This window comes from Hypanus sabinus, chromosome 1 (genome assembly GCF_030144855.1).
Source record: "Hypanus sabinus isolate sHypSab1 chromosome 1, sHypSab1.hap1, whole genome shotgun sequence".
NCBI classification, from domain to species: domain Eukaryota; kingdom Metazoa; phylum Chordata; class Chondrichthyes; order Myliobatiformes; family Dasyatidae; genus Hypanus; species Hypanus sabinus.
The window spans coordinates 8253321-8276163 of record NC_082706.1 but is presented as its reverse complement, the minus strand read 5'-3'; the positions used below and the strand labels follow the sequence as shown (position 1 = coordinate 8276163).

General features: G+C 39.6%; 1 protein-coding gene across 5 annotated transcripts in view; it reads right to left on the bottom strand.

The window, feature by feature from the left end:
• Positions 1-22843, bottom strand: part of LOC132391084 (2-oxoglutarate dehydrogenase complex component E1) — a 135757-nt gene that overhangs the window by 34693 nt on the left and 78221 nt on the right. For all 5 annotated transcript variants that reach the window (XM_059963830.1, XM_059963849.1, XM_059963812.1 and 2 more), the window contains 6 exons: positions 21579-21725; positions 19327-19417; positions 16471-16650; positions 15723-15851; positions 5437-5616; positions 3686-3838 (listed from right to left, as the gene is read on the bottom strand). In XM_059963830.1, coding sequence (XP_059819813.1) covers positions 3686-3838; positions 5437-5616; positions 15723-15851; positions 16471-16650; positions 19327-19417; positions 21579-21725 — 880 coding nt within the window. The remainder of the gene's footprint in view (positions 1-3685; positions 3839-5436; positions 5617-15722; positions 15852-16470; positions 16651-19326; positions 19418-21578; positions 21726-22843) is intronic.

Genomic DNA, 22843 nt, shown 5'->3' with positions numbered 1-22843 from the left:
TACACCTGAATGAGAACACTACAGTTACAAAGAAGGCCCAACAGTGGCTATATTTCATTAGGAGTTTGAGGAGATTTGGTATGTCACCAAATACACTAGCAAATTTCAACATGTGCATGGAGAGCATTCTAACTGGCTGCCTCACAGCCTGGTATGGGAGCGGAGGGGGTGGGTGGAGCTACTGCACAGGATTGAAATAAACTGCAGAAAGCTGTGAACTCAGTCAGCTCCATCATGGGCACCAACCTCAGTAGTATCCAAATCATCTTCAAAGAGCGATGCCTCAAAAAGGCAGCATCCATAATTAGGGACCCCCATCACCCAGGTCATGCCTTGTTCTTATTGCTACCATCAGGAAGGAGGTACAGAAATCTGAAGGCACACACTCAATAATTTGTGAACGTCTTCCCCTCTGCCATCTGATTTCTAAATGGACATTGAACCCATGAACACTACCTCACTGCTTTATTATTTCTATTTTTGCACCACTAATTTAACTATGCTTACTGCAATTGTTTTTTTTATCATTATAAATTGCATTGTACTGCTGCCACAAAGACAACATATTTCATGACATGTGCCAGTGATATTGAACCTGATTATGATTCCTAACTTTTCCAACCTCATCCATCTCTAGTATATTTCCATCAAATTACAGATCTCTAGTCTCCAGGCGACTGATTTATGACAACGCAACATGAGCTCTCCTCTTCTGTTCCAATAGTCTATTTTTAACTGAAGTGCTCTGGCAGCTTTTTAAGCATTTGTATGTGTGGATGCCAATTCTCTGCTCATTCTCACTTTTCAAGATCATGGCATTTATATTAAACTGCCATTGCACACCCCCTCCCCCAAAAGTGCATTAATTTCTCTTTACTTCATTTCAAAATTCAGCCAGTAACTATCCTAATTAATATCCACTGTGCTGTCAAGTTTCCTATCACTTGCTTTGTATCCAAGTCTACATTATTCATGGCCATTCACCAACCCTTGGGAAGTACACCTGCAAAGCACCTCCCACCACTGAGACATCTTTTGTCTCAAATTCAGTAGGATTCCATTCTTTTTACTAAATTATTTGCATTACCAGGTTTTTTTCGCTGGCATGTATTGTTCCAAAGATGATCGTGAACTGCCCCTTTTAACTGCAACATGTTTGCAAATCTGCTGAGTTCCTCCCACTGCCTTTGTGTTTCTGAACTGCTGCAAAATATTTATTTAGCAATACAGCATGGAATTGGCTCTTCGGGCTCTTTGAACCACGCCAACCAGCAACCCCCAACAACCCTGATTTAACCCTACCCTCATCACGGGATAATTTAAAATGACCAATTAACCTACCAATCGGTATTTTTTTGGATTATGGGAGGAAACTGGAGCATCCAGAGAAAACCCACATATTCTACAGGGAGGACATACAGAGACTTCTTAAAGGACGCCAGGATTGAACTCCGAACTCTGACATCCCCAGCTATAATAGCGTTGCGCTAACCGCTACACCACCATGGCGACCCTCAGTTTTTTTGAGCAGGGTGTTTCCTAGATGAATATTGTGACGATGAAGGATGGGTGATATAATTCCCAAGCCCATTTGAAGGAATCTGTAGATAACTGTGTTCCCATATACTGCATCCTTTGTTATCTAAGTGGTGGAGGTCATGGATTGGAAGGGGCTATTGTTGAAGCCTAGTTAATTATTTCAGTGTATTTTTTAAAGAATTCACCTACTTAAGTCCTGGATTACTAGCAGAGAAAGCAATGAATGCCAGTAAACAAACACACGCAAAATGCTGGTGGAACGCAGCAGGCCAGGCAGCATCTATAAGGAGAAGCACTGTCGATGTTTCGAGACCCTTCGTCAGGACGGCCCGAAATGAATGCCAGTGGCTTGTTTGGATGGAGTTTAATTTCCCAAATGCTGTTAGATATGCATTTATCCAGGTAAGTGGAGAGTATTCACCATGCTTCTGACATGCCTTGTAGAGGGCAGACAATGGTGCAGGAGATAATGCCTGTGGCTGATAGCTCCAGCAACTTGACTTCAACCCTGACCTCCAATACTAGAGCTTGTATGCTCTCGCTGTGTGACTATGTGGGTTACTCTCAGCTGCCTCCATTTCCTCCCACATTCCAAAAGCATAGTAGGTTAACTGACAATGAAAGCCCTAGAGAGGGTGAATATGGAAAGGATGTTTTCAACAGCGGGAGAGTCTACAATCAGAGGGCACAGCCTCAGAACAGAACAGGGGTTCCCAACCTGGGGTCCTTAGACCCCTTACTTAATGGTATTGGTCTATGGCATGATAAAAGGTTGGGAATTCCTGGAATAGGACGTCTCTTTAGAACAGAGATGAGAGGAATTTCTTGAGGAAGAGGATGGTGAATCTGTGGAATTCATCACCACAAATGGCTGTGGAGGCCAAATCATTGGGTATACTTAAAGCAGAAGTTGATAGGTTCTTGATTAGTAAGGGTGTCATATACGTTTTCGGGAGAAGACAGCAGAATGGGGTTGAAAGAGAAAATAGATGAGCCATAATTAAATGGTGGATTAGACTCAATGGGCCAAATGATCTAATTATGCTCCAAAGTCTTATCGTCTTACTGAATGAAATCTTACGATTAAAGGTCTCCAAGCAGGTAGTGACCACAATGATGATAGAATTCCAAATGCAATTTTAAGAGTGAACTCCACAGGACCAAAACCATTGCCTTTAACTTAAATAAGGACAATTATAATGGTCTAAAGTGGACAAGGAAAACAAACCAAGAGGCAGGTCAGTCAATGAACTGTGATGGTTAAGGTAGCAGGTCCATAATAATGAGCAAGAGTTTATCCCAACTGGAAAGGATTCCAAGAGAAATTGGCATAATTTGTGGTTAACAAAAGAGGTCAAGGTCAAATTGAAACGTGGCCAATATAAATTGGCAAAGCCAGTGGATCGGGAGGTACTTAGGAGCCAGCAATGCAAGACTATAAAGTTCACAAGGGAGAAAATCGATTTTGAGAAAAAATTTTTTGTGTAATATAAAAACAAACAGTAAACTATAAACACAAGAGAGTGTGCAGATGCTGGAAGGATTTGGCAGGTTAAACAGCATGTATGAAGAGGAATACAGACGATGTTTCGGGCTGAGGCCCTTCAATCAGAACTGGACAGGAAGAGGGAAGGAGCTAAAGCAAACTCATAATTTGTATGAGTATGTAAATAGGAAGATGATGGCTAAGTTAAGTGTTGGACCTCAAGAGAATGCAGCCGGGTGAATTAATAACATGAAAGAAATGCCAAAATTTGTAGTGGAGGTGCCATTACTGGGACTTATCTACATCACCAAGTATAGGATTTCGTCTGTTCCCTTAGCCTTTACAGTGGTCTCAGCCATTTCCTTATTTCATGTGGAGGGGTAAGGAACAGGCTAAGGACTGGCTGCTGGTACGTCCTCAGGGCAATTTCGAGACCAACCATACGTTTGGTACCTTTGGCTGAAAATGAGGAGTGTAACATTAAGAGGGACCTCTGTAGCTTGGATAGGAAGGTGTCTGATTCTCTATCAAAAGAAAAGTGATCAAAAGATACAAGTTTAGAACATCTAGAACAATTAGAGAGGAGTTCCCTGGATTATCAGTTTAATTAAATGACCATTATAGCATGCCACTTCAAGATTGAAGATTTTAACTTCTAACCTCAAACTCCTGCTGATTCACAACACCCTCGGACATCAGCTCCTCTGCATACTTTTTCAGCACAGGCTTCTGTTTCTTGATCTGCTTGTACATCAGTGGCTGTGTGAACATCGGCTCGTCCATCTCATTGTGTCCATTGCGTCGGAAGCAAACCTTCAAATGTATGAACAGGCAGGCTCAGGCTTCCATTAACTACCCCTGAAGAGGACTCTCTTATTTGCCTGGTTACTGAGTATTTGCCAATACCCTCCTACTATTATCCTCCCCTTTTGCTGTGTCATAATTGTTTTACTCAAGAATTGTACCAGCTTTTACACACATACTGGGACCAGATTGTCAGGGAACCCCTGCAGTCTGTGAACTGTTGTGTTCAAGTTGCCATCTGTGCCAAGAGTAAAGAATTTAGGAGTGTATTCTGCATTTACAACAGATCAACACAACACATAGATGGAGATTAATTACTTGACCTTCTGCAATGTTCCTAGTTGCTATAAAGATGTCAGACATAAACTTGAATAGAATTGGTCACATGTTCAAAGTAAGTATTTATTGTCAAAGTATCTATATGTCACCATATACTTGTGCGTGGGGTGGGGCTTTGTATTTCTAAAGTTTTTCTGGCATTTATTGTTCAGGTTTTTTTCTGCTTTGTGGATGCCCACAAAAAGTAAGAATTTCAGGCTGTAGACTGTATGCATTCTCCAATATTAAACTGAACCATACCAACTTGAGATTCATTTTCTTGCAGGTATTTACAGGAAAGTAGAGCAATACAATAGAATTTACGAAAAACTATACTTAACAAAGATTGACAGCCATCCAACGTGCCTCAGAGGACACAGCATGCAAGTAATAGAAAGTAAATAATACTGATTATTTGCTTTTATTTTGTACTTACTCAGTCTGTCTTCTTTTGCACATTGGTTTTTTGTCAGTCTTTGTGACTAGTTTTTCATTGATTCTATTGTACTTCTTTGTTCTATTGTGAATGCTTGCAAGAAAATAGAGTCTCAGGGTAGTGTATAGTGACATATACATACTTTGATGATGAATTTATTTGGACTAGTCCTTGAAAGTGAGTCAATAGGTTGTAGAGTCAGTTAGTGTTGAGGTGAGTGAATGAATCCAAGTGGGTTCAGGGGACTGGTGGTGGTAAGATCACAGGTATCATGTCATCCTACAACCATCATGATTGGTGGCATGCACTGATAGCAGTGAAGACTCAATCAGGTAACAGTATATAACACATATTTTTGAAATGGAAATGCTTCCAAACATACGAGAACTTTTGCAAAGTTGTTAAGTGACTCTTGTAGAAGAGACAGTTCTAGTTTCCTCTTAGTTTTGTTCAACTCTCCTTGGAGGCCCTCTAATCTAATTGAGTGTGGTATAGGAATACTTTGTCCAACAGACATTTGTCTAACCAGAGCTTCACATATAATACCAAAGTAACTTAAGCAGGTAATCATTTTGCAGAAGTTATAGATGTATTGCTGTAGTCCTGCGGCTGCCAATTTCTTAAAACAACCTCTTAAAACAATCTCTACATTGTTGGTAATACCTTTTGTATTCCTATCCTACTGTGATAGAGTAACTACACTACTAAACTAGCTTTTGTAGTTATGAGACACTTGTTCTCATGGTGTCTGCGTTCTACGACAACCTGCACAAAAACGGAATTTAGCTACAAATTTCTGCTCATGTGAAGAGCCAAAAGAGTTGTTAACCCCACTGAATGGTCAGTCACCTACCAAGTCAACCACAACATCCTTGTGGAAAGTATTTCTCCACTCCGCAGCCACATTACACACATACATCACCGCCTCGGGGTCATCACCGTTCACGTGGAAAATTGGAGCATTCACCACTCGGGCCACATCAGTTGGGTATGGAGAAGAGCGGGCTACACGCGGATCAGTTGTGAATCCAATCTAAAACAACAAAGTACAAGTTACAACACCTGATAACACGCTGTCGCCCCAAGACATTTTTAGGCCTTTGAACAGAGGGGTAGAAGTAGGGCACATCCACTTGAGCCTGTCATGTGCTACAACCCAACTCCACATGCTCACTGACCTTTTGCATTCCCTCCCCATGTTCCTTAATCGTAGATATATGTAAAAAAAAACTGCATTTTTAGATTTTTTAAAAATAATGAAACTACTCCTTCAAATTTTAGATTTAAATTTAGAGATACAACACAGTAACAGGCCTCTTCTGGTCCAACAAGCCCACACCACCGAATTACACCCTCGTCACCAATTAACCTACTGATCTGTACATCTTTGGAGTGTGGGAGGAAAACCTCACAGAGACAGGCATGCACAAATGCCTTAAGGCAGCAGCAGGAATTGAACCCAAGTGCTCTAATAGCATTATGCTAACTGCTGCACGATCCATCACTTTGCCAAACTGAAATCCATTTGCCAGTTTTCCCCTTTCTATCTGATGAGTATTTCTTTGTTTTTGTTATAGGTCCAGATTTTATAGAAATACGACTGGCCAAGTAAATGACAACACATCCGTATTTCATCTGCTCCACAGCAGAAAGGATATGAAGTTCTACAAAGCTCAGGACTAGATCACAGCTGGAGTTTGTTGGATCCTGATGCTTTTGCGATCCAGATACTCTTTGGAAGCGAAGAATTAGACATAAAATGTAATACTGGCAAAGTTATTAAGTGTTACAGTACGGTGCACAAATATATAGCTGGAGTGCCTAAGAGTTTTGTTAAACAGAAATAAGAGTATTTAGCTTTGTATTAGCTCAGTCGTATTAAGTGTTATTTGGTAACTGGAAAGACACTGTGCAAAAGTCCTAGCTAAACAAAAAGCAAGGAGCTGAAAGAACAAATTAAAAAAGGGGAAAAGACTAGAGAAAATACCATTTCAGTTTTAACAACTAACCTTTAAAATAGCTAGTTTCAAGTCACAAGATACCTACTACTGAAAACTAAGAAGCCTCTAGAAAAATACAGAAGCAACTCTATCATAATCACTGGAGAATTCACTGAACAATTATATGCATACATAAAAATTTAAGTATAATAAAGTTAAACTACAAGGAAAATATGAGAAAATTCACAATCCTACATCTTAATCCAGTAAGTTCAACAAGCAAATCTTTACACCAAACTTCATAATGACTTTGAAAGGAGAACAAAATGGATGACTGTGCTATATGTAACTTTCCCTGTCTTAATCAAATCAAAATTATATGAATTGACATTTAACCATCTTAATAAATTTATATTTCAGCTATTTCAATCAAATATTTACATTACAATTTAACACGGTGTAATATTTTAAAAGTCAGTGTAATATTATTATTAAATATTACATGATGGTTTCCAATGCCAAATTTCAAGTGAGTATCTAAGTGGTCAGAACAGAGATGAGGAGGAATCTTTTTAGCCAGAGGGTGGTTAATCTGTGGAAATTATTGCCACAGTCGGCTACAGAGGCCAGGTCACTGGAGAGCTTGATAGGTTCTTGATTTATAAGGTTATGAGTAGAAGAGCGGAGGATGGGGTTGAAAGGGATAATAAATCAGCCATGACAGAGCAGATTTGATGGGCTTATTGGCCTAATTCTGCTCCCATGTCTTATGATTTTATAATTTCATGGACAGCTTGAACATCACAGTAAACATGTTAAACTGATGTCTGAGGGAAGCTGGCAATGTAAATTGAGGTGCTTTGGTAAATAAGATCACTAGAACTCTGTGGAGGTTTTCTATTTGATAATCAGTGGGAAGTTCTGTTGTTTAAATATTGACATTCTAGTCTGATTCAGCTTGTAATACTGTCTATATCTGTTCAATTGGCAAATTTGGATAAGTTGTTTCCATGGTAAATACAGTGAAAATCTGTGTCACCACATGACATAGTTTACCAATCTGAATTCCCAGTTATTATCTCTACACTTGTTCCTTGTCTCGTAATTGCTTTCCTACTCAATTTCAGTAATTTGCGTTTCATTCCACAACCCCAGCTGATTCTTATAATTTATTAAGTACCTTTGGCCAAGTCTGCATAACAAAGTCCACTGAAATTTCCCTACGCAAGACAAGCTTTTCACTGTATATGTCACAATAATACACCAATACCAATACTGACCTCTTCCCTAGTACAATAATTTATTTTACTTATCAAGTTACTACGCGGAATAGGCCCTTCGAGCCACACCACTCAGCAATTCCCCCCACCCCCCCCCAATTTAACTGTAGCCTAATCACAGGACAATATACAATTCCCAATTAACCTACCAACCAGTATGTCTTTGGACTCTGGGACGAAACCAGAGCCCCCAGAGGAAACTCATGCGATCAAGGGGAGAATGCACAAACTCCTTACAGGCAACAGCAGGAAATGAACTGGGAAGCCTGTACTGTGAAGCATTGTGCTAGCCACTACGCTACCGTGACACCTCAAGATGAACTCGACCTCACAATCTACTTGTTTATGTATTTGTACCTTATAGTCTACGTGCACTGCACTTCCTCTGTAACACTTCATTCTACACTGCTTTTGTTTTACTTGGACTACTTCAGTGTACTGTTGTATTAATTGATCCATATGAACGATACGAAAGGCAAGTTTTTTTTTACTGTGCCTCCAAGAGGACCACAGCCATGCGGTAGGGTTTGGAGGTTTGCGTTCCTCAATGACCCAGAGGACTATGTTGGCTGGAGTCAGGGCCTTGTGCTTTCATTCCTGGTAGGGTCACCCATGCCAAACAGGTCAAAGGGTAGAGGCCAGACTAAGACTGGCCCAGCAGTTCTCCAGGTTCAGGGGGTCAGCTCAGAGCTAATAACCCTGACTGGTCAAACAAAACTTGTTCAGGAACCAGCAATGAAGATGGAGGACCTTCATAGCTACCCTAAGTGCCAGTAGTATATCAAGGCAGTAAGTCGGTACATGTGACAATAATATATAAATTTATCATTTAATTCACTCAAAAAAGCAAGCAGGTTCTTGAGACACAGTCACCTACATTGAATCTCTGATCAAATACAATTGTCATTATTCATAATTACACCAATAATTTCACATAACAGCTATTAGGCCAACTGATCATTAAGTCACTGTCTGTTCCCTCTGTTGCTTTCCAAAATAAAAGTGAGGTGAGAAAACCTGTGAAAAATTCAGCTGAAGACCTCCTTTATTAGATAGCTCATGTACCTAATAAAGTGACCTTAAGTGTATGTTCATGGTCTTCTGCTGCTGTAGCCCATGCACTTCAAGGTCCGATGTGTTGTGTGTTCAGAGATGCTCTTCAGCATGCCACTGTTGTAAAATGTGGTTATTTGATTTTACTGTCGTTCTCCCGTCAGCTTGAACCAGTCTGGACATTCTCCTCTGACCTCTCTCATTAACAAGGTGTTCACTAGATGTTTTCTGTTTATCTCACCATTCTAAGACTGATGTGCATAACAATCCCAGGAGATCAGCAGTTTCTGGAATACTACAACCGCCCTGTCTCGCACCAACAATCATTCCACAGTCAAAGTCATTTAGATCACGTTGCTTCCCCCCTCAGATGTTTGGTCTGAATAACAACTGAACCTCTTGAGCATGTCTTCAAGCTTTTATGCGGGACTTCCGGTAAGATGGCGATTGTTTAGTTGCTCTGAATTTTTGCTCTGTCATTCTTCCTATCTTTGCACTATATGTCTCCCTTCTTAAACCTTAGTTAGGTATTTTATTAGTTCTCTTTTACCTGTCTGCGAACACATCTATCTTATAATGACTACCAAAAGTACTAAAACCGGGGAAAAAGGAAACTTCTACGGCTTTGCCGGCTGACATTCTCGCTGTTCTGGAACAACATTGACAAGATATTTTAATGGACTTTAGAAATGAATTTAGAACTTCTTTCAACCAGCTGGATTCCAAATTGGATTGGATCAACGCTAGAGTGGATGAACATGCTGAACATTTATCTCGTATTGACTCAACTTCTGAAGATTTAAAACGCTGTGTTCAATATCTTGAAACTCTCTGCTCCAACCGAGAGGAGAAGAATAGTAAACTTTTTTCCAAAATGGTGGATCTTGAAAATCGGAGCAGACGTTGCAATCTACGAATTCTTGGATTGCCAGAGGCCACCGAACAGGGCTCTCCCGTTGAATTTTTTTCCGATTTTCTCTGTGAGATTTTTGGGAAAGAATTTCTTCAGACTCCACCTGAGCTTGAAAGGGCTCACAGGATGTATGTTCCCCTTGCAACTCTGGGTTCCCGTCCATGGCCGGTAATTTTGTGCTTTCATCAATACCAGGTGAAAACCCGTTTGATTATGGAGGCACGCTGCAGAGGCACTTTTGCTTTTCAAAATACGGTCATTCGTTTTATGGAGGATTTTGCCCCCCAGGTTCTGAAGATGCGTGCTGAGTTTAAAGGTGTAATGAAAGTGCTTTTTGATCGCGGATTCAGACCCTCTCTCCGAAATCCAGCCGATCTTCGAATTACACTTACTACTGGAGATTATAAGTGGTTTAAATCAGTGAAGGAGGCTGAGGCATTTGTTGGAAGTCTTCCAGCCACCCCGTCTTCTTCGGAACCGGCCTGACCTTCTAAAATGGTTGATAAGTACTTCTCGAAGTAAAACTACTTTTTCCAAACTCAGACTTTACTTGAGTAATTCAGACATTATCTATCGAAACTCTAAGGGCTGTACTCAATCTCTCCATGGACTTGCTGCATTTTCTCTAAATAGATAATTTAAGTTTAATGTTTCCCTGCGGACTTTAAGATTTTACCTGTGTAATCTATTTTATTTTTGTATAACTTTATCTGTAGAGATCTACAATTGACTTTAACTTGTTTTGGAGGTTTGGAGTTCTTATTGAAGGCCTCCCTGTTGGTTGATTCAAAAAAGGTTTTGCTTTTTTTTTTCTGTAAATGGTTGATAAGTACTCTCTTTGAATTTATAATTTCCCCCTTTTCTCCCTCCTTTTTTTTTCTTTTAATCTTTTATAATTTTTTGCGGGTAGGTTAGTTTTAGTTTTCTTTTGATTTTCTTTGTATTAAGTTCTATACTTCTATTGAAGTTGTTCCTATTTGTAATTCTGTTTTCTAGTGCATAAATTAGTTATTATTTGCTATAGTATTTATATGGAACTTTTGTTAACGACACAGAACTGGAAGTCATATTTGGGTTAATTTTTTTGGTAGAGCTAGCTGCTTTTTTAGGTAGCTGTCTAGTTTTGGGTTGCGAGGGTGGGGTGGATTCCCCAGTTCCAACACTACTCACTGTTTCTTTTGTTTTCCTTTGTTATTCAGGACATGTCTCTGTTTCGATTCTACAGATTTATGTTTACATTTTTGCTCCCAGACTGTTATTGTACTGCTTGATTTTTTATATGCCTGCTGCCTTCTATGCACTAACAATTGATAATGGTTAATACACTTAAGCTTGTGGGCTGGAATGTAAAGGGATTGAATCATCCTGTTAAAAGAAGGTCTTCTCACATATTAAATAACTCAAAGCTGACATTGCTTTCCTTCAAGAAACTCATATTCGTAGTTTTGATAATTCTTGGCTTCTGTCAAAGTGGGCGGGTCAGCATTTTCATTCATCCTTTGCCGCCAAAGCTGGGGGGGGGGGGGGGTCTCCATCCTTATTAACTAAAATATTCCTTTTGAACTCCATAATAAGATATCTGATACAAATGGCCATTTTATTATTGTTTCTGGTAAATTATATAATACTAAAGTTGTACTAGCAAACCTGTATGCTCCCAATTTTGATGATGTTAATTTTTTTGGACATTTTTTCTCCTCACTACCAGATTTAAACTCATATTCTCTTATACTGGGTGGCGATTTCAATTGTTGGTTAGATCCTAATTTGGATCGATCATCCCCTGTTACTAGACTACCTACTAAATCTGCCTCAGCTATTCAATCTTTTCTCTCTAATTATGGTATCTCTGATATATGGCGTTTCCTTCATCCTACTGAGAGAGATTATTCTTTTTTTTCACATGTTCACCATACTTTTACTAGAATTGACTACTTTTTACTCGATAATCAACTTATTCCATTTGTCTATTCTTGTGATTAGCAGAGTATACTAATTTCTGACCATGCAACAATTACTCTGTCTTTAAATCTTCCTGGTCTCCCTCTGAGGAATAAACACTGGCGGTTTGACTCGACTTTACTATCGGATGATGATTTTCTAAAATTTATTAAGGAACAGATAACCTTTTATTTTAACACCAATACATCATCTGAAATGTCATCCCAGATTGTCTGGGATGCCATGAAAGCATATTTGAGGGGTCAAATAATCTCCTATACAGCAAATCTTAATAGAAAGTCCTGTGCAGATCGATTAGACCTCATTAATCAGATTAAAGAATTGGATCAACTGTATGCTCAAACTAAGAATCCTGAACTATACAAGAAGTGTGTAGAACTTCAAACTAAATTTAATCTTCTGTCTACTCAACCTGTCGAATGCCAACTTCTTGAAAGTAAGAGTCACTTTTATATTCATGGTGACAAATCTGGTAAATTTCTAGCCAATCAGCTGAGGTGTTCCAAAGCCAAACAACATATTACAAAGATCCGGAAGGAGAATGGAGACTTTACATCGGATCACTTAGAAATCAATGACGCATTTAAAAATTTTTATTCTCGACTTTATTCCTCTGAATCTCTGAATGAGACTATCTCTGTTGATCATTTTTTAAATAATCTGAATATTCCTTCACTTTCATCTGATTTTAAAGCTAAACTTAATGCGCCTATATCATCAGAAGAAATATCTTTTGCAATTTCTGCATTGTTTTCAGGGAAATCTCCTGGACCTGATGGGTTCCCCGTAGAATTTTATAAATCATTCTCTTCACTTCTTTCTCCTCAGTTATTCTCAGTATTATCTGATTCGTTTAATTACGGTAAATTGCCGCCCTCTTTTAATGAGGCATCTATTATTCTTTTATTAAAAAAGGGTAAAGACCCAACAGAGTGTTCCTCGTATAGGCCAATTTCTTTGCTTAATGTTGATGTTAAAATCTTGGCCAAAGTTTTGGCTTATAGATTGGAAGCTGTTATTCCCTCTATTATTTCTGAGGATCAAACTGGTTTTATTAAAAACCGTCTTCCTTTTTTTAACATTCGGCGTTTATTTAACATTTTATATTCACCTCCAACTGGGATTCCTGAACGTGTTACTTCCCTCGATGTGGAGAAAGCATTTGATCGTATAGAGTGGAACTACCTTTTTGCAGTTTTAGAAAAATTTGACCTCGGTCAAAGTTTTATCTCTTGGATCAAACTGCTGTATCTGTGTCCTACTGCCTCTGTTTTGACTAATTTTCAGAAATCCCAGTTATTTAATTTCAAACGCGGCACCCGCCAGGGACGCCCCTTAAGTCCCCTTCTCTTTGATTTGGCTATAGAACCTTTGGCGATAGCATTTCGAAATTGTCCTGAATTGACCGGGATTTGGAGAGGGGGTGTTGAGCATAAAGTTTCTCTTTATGTTGATGACTTAGTACTTTTTCTTTCAAATCCGTCTACATCCTTACCTCCAATGTTTTCACTTCTTGATCAGTTTAGCCAGATCTCTGGCTATAAACTTAATTTGCATAAGAGTGAACTTTTCCCAATTAATAAAGAAGCACAAGAATTAACATTCCGTGATCTCCCTTTTAAAGTAGTTCATAATCAATTTACTTATCTTGGGATTACAGTCACAAGGAAGTTTAAAGATCTTTTTCGTGAAAATTTTGCCAATCTTTCATATATTATAAAACAGAGTCTGTTGCAATGCTCACCTCTATCTATGTCTTTGGTAGGTCATATTAATGTCGTCAAAATGTATGTTCTCCCTAAACTTTTATATTTATTTCAATCAATCCCAATTTTTATTCCTAAATCTTTTTTTGATTCCTTAGACTCTATTATTTTGTCATATCTGTGGAAGAATAAGTGCTCTAGAATTAATAAAGTTTATCTCCAAAAATCTAAAAAAGAGGGTGGCATGGCTTTACCTAACTTTCGTTTATACTATTGGGCAGCCAATATACATTGTGCTACCTTTTGGTCCTTTTTCCATGGCCAACCCGAGTGCCCTAAGTGGGTGGCAATGGAGTTGAGTTCCACTAAAGATTTATCTATTTCTGCACTTCTTGGCTCTGTACTTCCTAGTAGTTTGTCCAGATTAATAGTTAATCCTCTTGTTAGACACACTTTGCGTATATGGGCTCAGTTTAGGAAATTTTATGGTTTCCATGGTTTTTCCTTTTCTAGCCCTGTCTTACATAATCACCTTTTTTTTTACCTACTATGTATGATCCAGCATTCCATGATTGGTATAGGAAGGGCATTAGACATTTTGAAGATCTTTTTATTGATAATCGCTTCGTATCTTTTCAACAGCTCTCTGCTAAGTTCAATCTGCCCAATGCTCATTTTTTTAGATATCTCCAAATTAGACACTTTATTAATCCTTTAATTCCTAACTTCCCTGAAATGCCTGAGAAAAATGTTATGGATTTATTTCTTTCTATTAATCCACTAGGTAAAGGTTTAATATCATTTATTCGTGATAAATTAGCAGCCTTACGACGTGCCCCTGTGGATAAAATTTAAATGGCTTGGGAGCATGATTTAAATACCTCCTTATCTGATGAGACTTGGGACTCGATTCTCAAATCGGTTAATTCAACCTCTCTTTGTACTCGCCATTGCCTTTTACAGTTTAAGATTGTTCATACAGTCCATATGTCTAAATCTAAACTATCTCGATTTTACCCTAATATTAGTCCTCTTTGTGATAAATGCAAAAGGGGCGAGGCCTCTCTCATTCATATGTACTGGTTTTGTCCTAGCTTGGAGAAATTTTGGACAGATGTCTGCATAACGTTATCATATGTTCTGACTCACCACCTAGAACCTAACCCTTTAATTGCTTTGTTCGGTTTTTTCGGTGAGACAGATTTACGTCTGAGTTCGACTAAGTGTCGAATATTATCTTTTGCCTCTCTCCTGCCTTGACGTTTAATCCTCCTTAGATGGAGAGATGTTGCCCTGCCTACACATGCTCAATGGCTTAACGATGTTATGTCCTGCTTAGACCTTGAAAAAATTCATTATTCAGTTCTTAATTCGGATATAAAGTTCCATAAGGTCTGGGGACCTTTTATTGAGTACTTTCATAACCTTCCTCTTAACTAAGGTTTTTTTTCCCAGTCCCTTGGTTTCAGCTCCTTTTTTTTTTGGTAGTAGGCATTAATATCTTCTGTTGCTAAGTGTATTTACAGTTTTGTGGGTTTGATTGTCCTGATTTATATTCTCTATATTGTGTTGTGGTTGGTCTGGAGTTCTTTTTTTGTTGCGGGGCTTGGGGAGGATACTAATTTTACATGTCTTCAATTTGGGTGCTTTCTCAATTATCCTTTTTTGTATTATATTTTTATTGTATGTTTATTTTTGCACTGTATTAACGTTCTTAATTTTGATCTGGGGTTTTTTATCTGTAGCGATGTAGAAAATGTATAAAAAAAATAATAAAAAAAAGCTTTTATGCATTGAGTCGCTGTTGCTGTCACTCGATTGGCTGATTAAATATGTGCATTAACGAGCAGGTGTACCCAATGAAGTGGTCACTGATCGTATAATGCTTTACAGCAGTTACACCTTCAATTTTTCAAATTCAGTTTTAAAAAAGTTTAGATTGCAAGCAACGTGTTCCTGACTACTTGTAGCTCTTTAAAACTATTATGTCTTCTAGTGTTGTTATTTCACAGTGCTGTACCAAATTGCAGTGCTAGTTTCTTTGTCAGGTTTGAGTTATTCTTTTCTGCCACTGCCTATAATTTTATTTTTACAGTTGAATTTAGCTACACATTTCATATTTTGTCTCAAAGAATATACTTTTGTTCAAAATTTTCTTGAAAACTCTAAATTAAATTTTCAGCTTTTTTCTTAATTAGTTTCCACTTTAACATAATTTAATTTTCCTTAGATAACTTGGTTAAAGACAATCACAGACCATGCAATACACTCAGTCCTTACCATACCTGATTGTTTACCACTACGTGGATTGTTCCGTGAGTGGTGTAAGATGGGAGGTCACTCAAGTGGAAGGTTTCATAGACAATTCCCTGGCCTGCAAACGCTGCATCGCCATGCAGGAGAATTGACATCACCTAGAACAATCACACATCAACATTTAATCTCAATTATGAGAAAATCTGCAGATGCTGTACATCCACACACACACAAAATACTGGAGGAACTCAGTAGGCCAAGTAGCATCTATGCAAATGAATGAACAGTCAATGTTTCGGGCCGAGATCCTTCTTCAGGACCGGAAAGGGAGAGGATATGTCAGATCACTCCTCTCTGACCTCTCTCGTTCACAAGGCATTTTTGCCCACAGAACTGCCATTTACTGGATTTTTTTTGTACCATTCTGCAAAAAACCTGACTTTTCCTCTTCCTTTCCAGTCAAAATGAATGGTCTTGGCTTGAAATGTCGCCTGTTGACTCTTTTCCACAGATAGCCTGCTGAGTTCCTCGAGCATTTTATGTGTGTTGCTCGATGTTTAATCTGCTCCATACTTCATTCTTAATGAAACAGTTACAATTATGTTTCTTCAGGCTCACTTTGCATAGGGTCCCAGCCTCTACAGAACCAAAAAGATATCTGTATCATCCACATCACACAATCGATTTGCTCTCTGAAAATGGCAGATCATTTTCGGCAATGTAACTACATGTAAAATTACCATATTGACACAGTGGCTCGTAGTTCAAAGCTTTTACCTTTTTTCCTTCACTGTCACTGAGATAAAACTGTTCTGCTTTGGTCTTTCCTTGAACCACAGGATCTACAGCTTCCAGATGGGATGGGTTAGCCACTAGGGAGAGGGTGATGTTCTTGTTTGATACACGGTTGATCCTCCGGTGGTACATACCTAAATGGTATTTCACATCACCAGTACCCTGTGTATAATTAAAAAGTTCATTAAAACTGGTGGCAGAGAAAACTCTCCAAAGATAAAGGTGAAAAATTAGTTTTATTTGTCACACGTGCATCAGAACATGCAGTGAAGTGTATTGTTAGTATCAGATCAAATCAGTGAGGGTTGCATTGAGCAGACCGCAAGAGTTGCCACTCTTCTGGCACCACCATAGCACTAACCCTACCTGTAGATTTTATTTTATCAGATACACGTGGAGTAGATCCCTTCAGGCCTTCGAGCCGCACTACCCAGCAACCTCCCGATTTAATCCAAGCCTAATCGCGGGACAATTTACAATGACCAATTAACCCACCAACCGGTATGTCTTTGGTCTGTGGAGGAAACCCACGCGGTCATGGGAAGAACGTACAAACTCCTTACTAGTAACAGTGGGAATTGAACGCAGATTGCCTGTACCGTAAAAGCGTTGTGCTAACCACTACACTACTGTGCTGCCCATTGTGGGAGGAAACCCACATGGTCACCAGAAGAATGTACAGACAGATAGGCATACTTTATTGATCCCGAAGGAAATTGGGTTTCGTTACAGCCGCACCAACCAAGAATAGTGAAGAAATATAGCAATTTAAAACTATAAATAATTAAATAAAAATAAGTTAATCATGCTAAGTGGAAATAAGTCCAGGACCAGCCTATTGGCTCAGGGTGCCTGACACTCCGAGGGAGGAGTCGTAAAGTTTGATGGCCACAGGACTTCCTATGATGCTCAGTGTTACATCTCGGTGGAATGAGTCTCTAGCTGAATGTACTCCTGTGCCTGACCAGTATATTATGGAGTGGATGGGAGTCATTGTCCAATATGACATGCAACTTGGACAGCATCCTCTTTTCAGACACCACCGTCAGAGAGTCCAGTTCCACACCCACATCATCACTGGCCTTACGAATGAGTTTGTTGATTCTGTTGATGGCTGCTACCCTCAGCCTGCTGCCCCAGCACACAACAGCAAACATGATAGCACTGGCCACCACAGCCTCGTAGAACATCCTCAGCATCGTCCGGCAGATGTTAAAGGACCTCAGTCTCCTCAGGAAATAGAGACGGCTCTGACCCTTCTTGTAGACAGCCTCAGTGTTCTTTGAGCAGTCCAGTTTATTGTCCATTCGTATCCCCAGGTATTTGTAATCTTTCACCACGTCCACATTGACCCCTTGGATGGAAATAGGGGTCACCGGTGCCTTAGCCCTCCTCAGGTCTACCACCAGCTCCTTAGTCTTTTTCACATTAAGCTGCAGATGATTCTGCTCACAGCATGTAACAAAGTTTCCCACCGTAGCCCTGTACTCAGCCTCACCTCCCTTGCTGATACATCCAACTATGGCAGAGTCATCAGAAAACTTCTGAAGATGGCAAGACTCTGTGTTGTAGTTGAAGTCCGAGGTGTAGATGGTGAAGAGAATGGGAGACAGGACAGTCCCCTGTGGAGCCACAGTGCTGCTGACCACTCTGTCTGACACACAGTGTTGCAAGTGCACGTACTGTGGTCTGCCAGTCAGGTAATCAATAATCCATGACACCAGGGAAGCATCTACCTGCATCACTGTCAGCTTCTTACCCAGCAGAGCAGGGCGGATGGTGTTGAATGCACTGGAGAAGTCAAAAAACATGACCCTCACAGTGCTCACCAGCTTGACAAGGTGGGCGTAGACACGGTTCAGCAGGTAGACGATGGCATCCTCAACTCCTAGTTGGGGCTGATAGGCGAACTGAAGGGTATCTAAGTGTACAATCTCATTACAGGCAGTGCCGGTAATTGGACCCCAATTTTATAAAACCAGTGCCATAAAGCATGGCACTAGCCACTCTACTACCATGCTGTGATAGATGCCCTTTACAAAATGCATCAAGGTACCCAGTGTTAAGAGATAATGATCGTACAAGTAAATGACTTAATCCAATACTAGAACAGCTAATAACAAGGCGTAATACACTTCACACTTGTAGCACTAATAATGTGACAAGTTAAAGGATAAGACACTAAAGATCTGTTAAGTTCAAAAATTGTTAAAAACAGTGAAAATACATGTTGAAAAGAGCTAAAATACTAACAGGTATTTAATTAATTTCATTGTTTCTTTCATTCTTTATTGTGTAAAGTTAAGCCCTGATAGTATTATCAGTGATCTGCAGAGTAGATGGCAGAGGTCGATGGCAGAGGTCGATGGCTGAGTATATTAAAGCGCGTGTGTGAGCGGACCCGCCGCCATTCTGTGTACCGATACCGCATGTTTTGCTGCTTTGTGAGTTTACATGTGCACCTATGTAAATGCATTTTGCACAGTTGTTTGTGTATTATTTATTTAGTAACTTTAAGTTGTGAGAGTTTACTGAGCTAATGCTACACATTATGCACCAGTAACAGTAGAGAAAATGTGAATGATGTCTCAGGGAAATACTATGTATTGCAGTAATTTACAGAGGGTATGCTTGTGACCAATTTGTTGTGAAGATATGTTTTTTTTGTAATTTGTGTATATTTTGTTGACTTGAGTAAATTCTCAATGAGGAAACTACATCACGTCTTTGTCGTGATTATCTCTCCCCGTTTTTCAAGGGCGTAACAACAACAAGGCGTACTACACTTCACATTTGTCTGACTCAGCACACTAACAAGACAGTGCCCAAAACATTCACCTCATCAGCTGCCTCCAATTTAGAGTCAAACTGACAGAAGATCTGCTCCAGTTCTTTCCTGATTACGTTGGCCAACACGTTCAGACGGCCCCTATGAGATGGGATAAAAAGATGTTTTAACACAAATGGCCTACCATAATCAGATAAGACACAAAAACTGCTGAGGGTTGGTATCCTAATCAAAATCTGTTCGACGTGCATTAAAAATCATGGGCAAAGATACCACAATTTATCTGTAATGAAGTACACAATGATAAATTTTATTCATCAGTTTTATTCTATTATTCAAGATTGTTTACAGTCATTTTTCAGTACACCAGTGTAATGGAGAAAGAAATGATCATTACTCCAGATCCGATGCAGCATAAAAATACAAAGAAGCCTAAAGAGCACAACAAATATAAACATAAAAGCAATCCTATATAGGACAATGTACAAGTCTGATTTTACTGATTTTATTATAACTTGATTTGTGGTTATAGCCAATTTTATTGAAGTCAACAAATTAGCCAAGCTTGATTACTAACTGGTCTGAAGAGTGAATACATTTTGGAAGCTACCTTTGATACACTATTTTTAAGACCATAAGATACAGGATTTTACATTTATGTAAAATGATTTTATCCCAAAATTTGTCAAATACTTGAAACCAGTTTGACCCAGCCACATTTTGGCAACTGCTTAGTTGATCTATCACTGACTGCAAGAATTATAGTTAAGCATTGTTTACATCGCTGGTGGCAGGGTGGACATACGTCTCTACCAAAGAAGCTGTAAGGTGTTCCTTCCCTCCACTTACCTTTGGACAAGGTGTAACACCTGTTTAGACCCCCCCACCCCCACAAATCAGGGTCAGCCGGTGCATATCACAAGCGCTGGTTATGTGACCATTGACGCCAAGCACACAATCTCTGAAGAGTATTGATAATGGCTGGGATCATCTGTCTTGTAAAGACATTGCCCAGAAGAAGACAATTAAAAACCACTTAAGCCGAAAAATTGGCCAAGAACAATCATGATCGCTCATGTCATACAAACACGGCACATCAATTGCTTAATCATAATTTAGGAACTATTATATTCTACTGCACAAGTAACCGGTAAGGTTGAGGTTTACAAAAAAATTTGTAACACATTGTTGATGTGCTCTTTTACAACAATTTTGTTCAACCCAGTTGCCAAGTTAGACCCAAGTCAGAATTGAAACACAATGATATTGGATCCTAGTGTGCTTTTGGGTGGTGCTCAGGGCCAAGCACCCTCCCACACAATTATCAAAGAGAGCTACAGTAGGAAAAATGCAGTGGACAGTCATCCATGAAGGGGAGAGAAGATTGTACTGCCTCTCACCCTCACATTCATGCTTATATACAGTAGGTAAGACAAGGTTTTCGCTGTACTTAATTAATGTGATAATAATAAATCAATTACAATACCAATTTCCACTGAATTGAGGCCCGTTGTCACAGCAATCACACCAGTGCCATCAACTAACTGTACCCTAACTCATTCACTCACCCACTCCAGGGGCTAATTACAGCAGCAAATTAACTTTCAACCAGCACATTGTTAGGACGTGGGAAGCCAGAGCAGCAGGGAAAGCCGAGCAATTACGGGAGGAAGGTGCATACTCCACTCCTGCAGCACCAGCAGCTGAGAGGCACCCTGGTTGCTGGAGCTCCAAGGCATAAATACCACCTTGTGGCCATCGATGTTTATTATCGCAGTACGTAGACTACCCTGAGATTCAATGTTCTACAGGCTTCCACAGCACAACAAAGAAAAAACACACAAAGATTGACGAACAACCAATGTGCAAAAGAAGACAAACTGTTTAAATACAGAGGAGGTGGCTAGAGGAGGGAGGATACTGAGAACATGAGTTCTAGAGTCCTTAAAAGTGAGTCCACAGGTCATAGAATCGGTTCAGTATTGAGGTGAGTTATATGATGATCATTAACATATCACAGATGGTGTTGCAACAGAGGTCAGTGCTCAGAGATTGGTGCCACACCAATTGGCAGAAGCAAACAATGCAGGAGAGGCTGGACAAATGTGAGGGGGAAGGAAACAGAGGATGGATGGACTTGGGGACTAGATGAGATTTCCAAATGAGCGAAAACTGATGCAACATGTAGCTACCCAACAGATTGGAGGTAATCAACAAGAGGAAATGTAGGAAAATAAAGACTTTGGAGGTTTTACTCTACAGAATGGATAAAAAACATGACTCAGCCCAATATTTGCATTACCTGTGTGGCATGCCCATAATGATGTATTCGACACCATTCTCACTGGATTTGTCAATGATGGTCTTCAGGGCTGGAATCAATACCTCACAGCCTTCCAAACCAAACCGTTTCTCAGATGACCACTTCCTTTGCAGAAACTCTTCAAACCTTTGAGAGAATGCAATAGATAAAACACCATAAGACACAACCAAATACAACAAACCAAATGCAAGCTCTCATTAATTTAAAGCCAGGCAAATCATTCCCATAAACCATACAAAAATAAGTTGAAGCAATGATCCAACCAGTCCTAATATTTAAAAGAAAATTCAGAGTTAAGGGCCCCATCTTATATACATTACTGAACAAGGGAGATTGGTAGTTGTACTGCGTGTGGCTCTTCCTACTAATATAATTAGTAGATTACTAGTTAGTGGGTACTATAACTCAAACTGGATTTCACCTCCTGCTTCATGTCTCATCTGGCTGTATTTACTACTCATTTATCTTCTCTGTCTACCCCCATCTTTCATCCAAATATCACTGTCTTCAAACTCCATCCCCATCCCCTACCTTTCATTGTTCACCCCTCAGGCTCCTGTCTCCCTATTCCCGACTACCACTGCCTCCCAACTCCATCCGCCTCCCCTACCTGTCAGCTTTTATACCTCCTTGGTCCATCAGTCATCTTGGGCTCCTGACTCAGCACTCCCCCTCACCTCTTCATGCTGGACAAATCCCCTTTCCATTGACCTAGTTTTGACCCAAAATGTCAACAATTCCCTTCCTCACTCGGATGCTATTTGACCCACTGGGTTCCTCCAGTGGACTGTTTATCTCCTTGCTATTTGCAGCAGTTAATTTTTTCTTGCTCCATTTGCTACAGGACTACAATTCAAATGCACTTAGTTGACTTAAATACCTTTCAGGAGTTAACATAAAATATTACAGCACATGATGTTTTGCCAACCTTGTAACCTACTCTAAGGTCAATATAAGTTTTCTCTCTTACATAGCCCTCCATTTTTCTTTCATCCATGTGGCTATTTAAGAGTTAACTGCCCCTAACGTATCTGCCTCTACCACCACCCCAGGCAGGGCGTTCCATGCGCCCACCACTCTCTGTGTTAACTCTGACATCCTCTACACTTTCCTTGACTCACCTTTGAAGTATGCTCCCTGGTATTAGCCATTTTTGCTCTGGATAAAGTCTCTGGCTGTCCACTCTAGCTACGCCTCTTATCCTCACAAAAGCTCACAATCTATCTCCATAAGTTAGAAATGTA